At 31.7% G+C, this 6,000-nt stretch overlaps 1 protein-coding gene across 1 annotated transcript; it reads right to left on the reverse strand.

The window, feature by feature from the left end:
- Positions 1–1,516: 1,516 nt before the first annotated feature.
- Positions 1,517–3,041, reverse strand: LOC116019461 (leucine-rich repeat extensin-like protein 4). Its single transcript, XM_031259670.1, has one exon. It carries the CDS (start codon positions 2,976–2,978, stop codon positions 1,710–1,712), a length of 1,269 nt encoding a protein of 422 aa, XP_031115530.1. The 5' UTR covers positions 2,979–3,041; the 3' UTR covers positions 1,517–1,709.
- Positions 3,042–6,000: the final 2,959 nt, after the last annotated feature.

The raw sequence follows: 6,000 nt of genomic DNA on the forward strand, positions 1-6,000 counted from the left end.
TTCAAAATTTATTCTACTGTTAGAGTCCAATTGATAGGAACATGCCTTACCAGACTAATTATGGATATGAGTTGATGAAGGAAGTCTTAATTAACACAAATAGGCATGATTATAGTGCTAAGAGCATCCTTACTTGTAGCTTTTTCAAGGTTTTTAGTATGAGGTTGAAGAGAGAGATGGTGATTTGGAAGAGAGATGAGAGAAGAGAGGTGAAATTGTTTTTGCAAAAGAAATGGTTTATCGTGGGCCCCAAGATGAAAGAGAAAGGCAATTAATATTCCCAAAGGGCGCGTAAATCCTTTATACCTTTTATTTTTTTCAATCTGACATTTATTTTCTTTTTGTTTTGTTTTGTTTTTCCTTCTCCTTTCATTGCTCTTTCCTAATTATACCTGTAAAAATTTCTAAAAAACTACAACTGATATACATGCTCTAAGAATAAGGAAGCGTGTGAATCAATGATAAAAATTTTCCTTTTACTGAGAAATATATTATTGACAGTTTAGTATATAGACAGAAACTTGCTCGCAACAAATTTTCTTTTTATTGAGAAATATATTATTGATAATTTAGTATATAGAATGAAACTTGCTCGAAAAGTTGCGTCATTACGTATATGTTTGTACATAACACTAATTTTACACCATTGGTATCACTGAAAAAAAATGACACTAATCCTATATCATTGGTATCACTTAAAAACTAAAAATGACATTTATACTGCTTATTTTCAGTTTCACCATAGTTTTTTTGTTTGCTGTTTTAGAAAGAGTCATCCATCGCCTTGCTAGTCGGCATATACGGAGTAATTAATTAAAGCATTCCAACCATTAAAAAAAATAGACGAGCAAATATCAATTTTAGTTCATGAGTAATAGTAAAATGACAGTTTTAGTCTATATATTTAATTCTTACCAATTTTTATCTACGACTATTGTTTTAGTACCAATTTTCATTCATGGTTATTGTTTTAGTATCAATTTACATCCACGATTATTGTTTTAGTGTCAAAATTCATCACGTCAGTCACCCATCCGTTTAAGACATGTCGAAATATGAAATTATTAAGGGCATTTTCGTCCTTTTCAAATTAATAAGATCCCAATTTAAGCATGAATAAAGGGATTTAAACCCTAAGATCAATCTCAATTAACAACTCTCCTTCTCAAATCAAGTTAGGATGGGGAGGAAATCTGCGAATTATGATCGATTTTAAGGTTTAAATTGTTTTACTTATGCTCAAAATGAGATAAGTTGAAAATGATGAAAACATCCTTAAAATAATTTTTAAATTTCGGCATGTCTTAAATGGATGGGTGACTAACATAATGAATTTTAGCATTAAAATAATAGTCCTGGATGAAAATTGGTATGAATTAAATATGTGGACCAAAACTATTATTTTGCTAATATTCGTGAGACCAAAATTAGTATTTGTTCAAAACAGATATAATACATCCCACAAACAAATACTCCGTAATAAATTTGTAGGAATTTCACTGTTATATTTCACCAATGCAAGGGAAGATATAAATACATATATTCATTATCTTGTACACTTCAAAAATAAATAGATAAGGAAGGACAAATTAATAAGTCATACATTATCGCAATCCCAGTTAATGAGACAACCAATACTAAGTTGTTTTCCAACCAAAAAAAAAAAAAAGAGAAAAACAGTGGGAATCATAATGGTGCACCTAACCAAATCAATGAGGAGGAGGAGGGCTTGCACTGGTCTTTTCACCTTCACCACCAATCAATGCCCCACACACAGTGGGTTTGGGTGAAGGGATTCTAAGGCAACTCAGACTGCTTCCTGGGATAGCAGAACACTCTGGTTGTGACCTCTGCATTTGCCTTCCTGGAATGCAATTGAGAGAGAAATCAAACCCCACATTCCTAGTTGGAAGCCTGTCACAGTCTTGGCTCAGCCCAGAGAAGAAGTTGTAAGTTATGGTCAAATTCAACAGCCTCTTCAGTGAGCAAACAATGTCTGGCAACTCCCCAGAGAGCTTGTTGTTTGCCAAGTTCAGGACTTCAATGCCACTCAGACAGGAAATTGAGTCTGGCAAATGCCCCATCAAGGAATTTGAGCTCACATCAAGAACCTCCAAATCTGTCCACATCCCAACTCCTTCAGGGATGCAACCTGTTAGCTGGTTGTTTAGGAACAAAATTTCCTTGATTCTTGGACCCATGTACCCTAAACTGAAGGGAATGCTACCAGAGAAGTTGTTGTTCGCCAAATTGATGACAGAAGCTGGAGAATTCCCCAAACTCTGAGGCAATTCTCCACTGAACTGATTGTCATTGAGGAAAATTGCATCAAGCTTCTTGTTGAAGACTTGCTCAGGAATGGGTCCTGAGAAGGAATTGAATCTGATGTCTAAGTAGAGGAGATTTGGGATGAGGAGAACAGTGATGGGGAATGAGCCTGAGAACTGGTTGTTGCTTAGGTCTAGCTCAGTGAGGGAAACAAGGTCTCTGAAGGTTTCAGGGATAGTGCCTGAAAATCTGTTGGTGTTGAGGTGGAGGAGGGAGAGGTCTGTTAACAAAGAAAGCTCTTTTACAAGAACCCCTTTGAGATTTGCATGGTTGAGATCTATACCTGCAACAACTTCATCTGGGTTGCCCATAAAATCCTGAGAGTCTGAGCAGAAAACCCCTTTGTAATCACACACATTTGACCCAACCCATGAATTCAAAATCCCCAATGGGTCTTCAGAAATTGCAGATTTCAAAGCTTGAAGAGCAGTGTATGCTTTTTGAAGCTTTGAACCACCAGAAGAGCCTGTTGGCCCTGGACTGTTGATTCCTCCACCAATCCAAACCCCTCCACCACCACCACCACCATTCCCACCACCCATTCCAATTCCAACTCCAACCCCAACACCACCACTAACACTAACACTCATTGCAGCCTCAATGGCAATGGCATGAAGGAGAAGAACAAAAAGAAGCCAGCTTTTTGCCATATTTCAACAACAGTCAAGATTCCAATTTGAGAGGAGGTTCTTGTAAATATGGTTTGTTGCTGCATTGATGATGGAGCAAGTGTAAATGGCTTTCTAGAATGAATTTCACTGTACATTTTGTATGAGCACTTAAATTTTCTCCTTTTTTTTTTTCTTGTTTATTTATTCACTTGGCACTGTCATTATTACTCATGCCCCTTTTTGCTGTACAAAAATTGACTTCTCAACCAACAACAGGAAATCCTATTCTGCTTATAGCGCACAATATTTATTATTGTATCATCATTTATCAATGGCTCTAGTATAAACATGTAATACTAGTATTATTTTAAGCGGCATATTGTATAATATTTTTTTTTGTAAAAATATAATAATTTTAAAAAAATACTACGTTTTAAATGATAAGTACTGGTAATATTTTTACTGTTCGTCTGAAAAGTTGTATTATGAATTTTGAAAGTTGATTTTTAATTTCTTTTTGCCTTTAATTATTGTTGAAAAATGAAATTAACGAAAAATATTTATTTTGATTAAATAAAAAATATTCATTTTGAAAGAAAATATCTTTTAAGATTTTTAGTTTCTATTTTTGGAATTCCTGCACACTCGACTAATTTTTTTTTTTTTTTTTGTAGTGTCAAATAGGGGCAAATTATGCTGTGGACCCAGGTCCACCTTGCAAGGTGACAATCATTATTGCATGGACCATGGTCCACACAGCTATGTGGACCAAAAATAAAAAGTACATTATTTTTGTACTGAAGGTACATTATTTTAGGATACATTATTTTTGTACTGAAGGTACATTATTTTTGTAATAACGTACCTTCAGTACAAAAATAATGTACTTTTTATTTTTGGTCCACACAGCTGTGTGGACCATGGTCCATGCAATAATTTGCCGCAAAGTGGACCTGGGTCCAAAACTACGTCGTTTTTGTCCTCTTCTTTCTTTCTCTTTTTTTTTTTCTTTAAATAAATTAGTAAACATATTGCTGAATATAAAGTTGTCCAAAAATGTGTGAATGTAGAGGTTTCAAAGCGTGAATGTAGAGCATAGAAATCGTGAATGTGGAGTTGCCCAGAAATGTGTGAATGTGGAGGTTTCAAATTGTGAATATGGAGTATAGAAATCGTGAATGTAGAGTTATGCATATGTGAATCTGTAATAGAGTTAAGAAGTTCTAGCAACTTGTAGCACTGTAATGTGTGAATGTGGAGTTCTCAAGTTGTGAATGTGGAGTATAGGACCTGTAAATATAGAGTTTTGAATGTGTGAATGCATAAGTAATATAATTACTAAACATATAATCATGTAATGTGTGAATGTGGAGTTTACAAATTGTGAATGTAGAGTATAGTGTATGTGAATGTAGAGTATAGTGTATGTGAATGTAGACCCAAGTCCACCTTGCAAGGTGGACCTGGGTCCACGACATAACAACTCTCAAATAGGTAGGTCGGCCCATCATATGCTTGCTTACTATTCGAACGGGAACAAGTTGGCAGACTAAAATTTGGTAAATTATTGTGTGGATTATGATCCACACATTACTATGTAGACCATAACAAAAAGTACATTTTTAATATACTAAAAGTACATTATTCGTGTATTGAATGTACATTATATAAAATAATGTATATTTAGTACTCAAATAATATACTTTCCCTGAATATAATGTATATTGTAATATATTAAAAGTACATTATTTAATCAATCATTATTGTGTGGACCATGGTCCACATAGCTGTGTGGACCATACTATCAAATAATGCACATTCAATATAAAAATAATGTACATTCAGTATAAAAATAATGTACATTATATTCAGGGAATGTACATTATTTGTGTACTGAATGTACATTATTTTTATAGTATAAAAATAATGTACATTCAGTACAAAAATAATGTACATTTAGTACATTAAAAATGTACATTTTATTATGGTCCACACAGCTGTATAATTTGCCTTATTTGATAGTATGCCCACATATGGCAAATTATGCTATGGACTTGGGTGTCCATATTCATAATTTTAGAACTCTATATTCACAATTTTAGAACTCTATGTTCACAATTATAAATCTCAATATAGAAAATTACATTACTCAATATTCACAACTTTTGAATTCTATATTCACAATTTGTTATATAGATTCAAAAATTGTTTTATATTATTGAATATAGAGTTATGAAATTGTTAATATAGAGTTATGAAATTGTTAATATAGAGTTCTGAAATTGTGAATATAGAGTTAAAAAATTATGAATATAGATTTCAAAAATTGTGAACATAAAGTTTTAAAATTATGAACATGGACTTGGGTCCACCTTGCAAGGTGGACTCAGATCCATGGCATAACAACCATTCGCATAGCTATGTGGACCATGGTCCACACAATACTGTTTGAGTTAGGCTAGGCTAGATCAAGTCATAAAAATTTTGGCTTGGTCTGACCCACAACCCAAAAATTAAAAATAATAAGTTTTATTTTTTTATTTTTAATTTCTTTTGTTTAAAATTATTACATTTATTGATTTGTATATTTTTTTTATTATAATAAAATAAAAAATAAAAAAGTATTCATTTATATATTTTTATTATAGTTATTATTAATATTTATAACTAATCAGATTATACAAAATTTAATTCAAAATTTATTTTAATATAAAAATCACGAAATTGGTAAAATGACATAATTTTAAACTCTAAAAAATAATAATTATTAAAATAATAAATATTTTATAAAATGACTTTGTAATAGATTTATTTTCATTTTTTTAATGAATCAAAGAGAAAAAATATATATGTAATTTTTGTAACATTTAGCCTCTTTTAAAAGAAAAAAACTTTCAGACAAATATTAAAAAAACAAAAATGTAATGCCCAATAATTCATATAAAATACATAAAAATACTCCGTATTATATTTTTGCTAAATAATATTACCTATTTAAGACATATCTCACCTGAAATAATTTACACAATTTTTTTGTGTTTTTTCTTATTATACGAATGAA

Source organism: Ipomoea triloba, chromosome 5 (genome assembly GCF_003576645.1).
Source record: "Ipomoea triloba cultivar NCNSP0323 chromosome 5, ASM357664v1".
Lineage (NCBI taxonomy): Eukaryota > Viridiplantae > Streptophyta > Magnoliopsida > Solanales > Convolvulaceae > Ipomoea > Ipomoea triloba.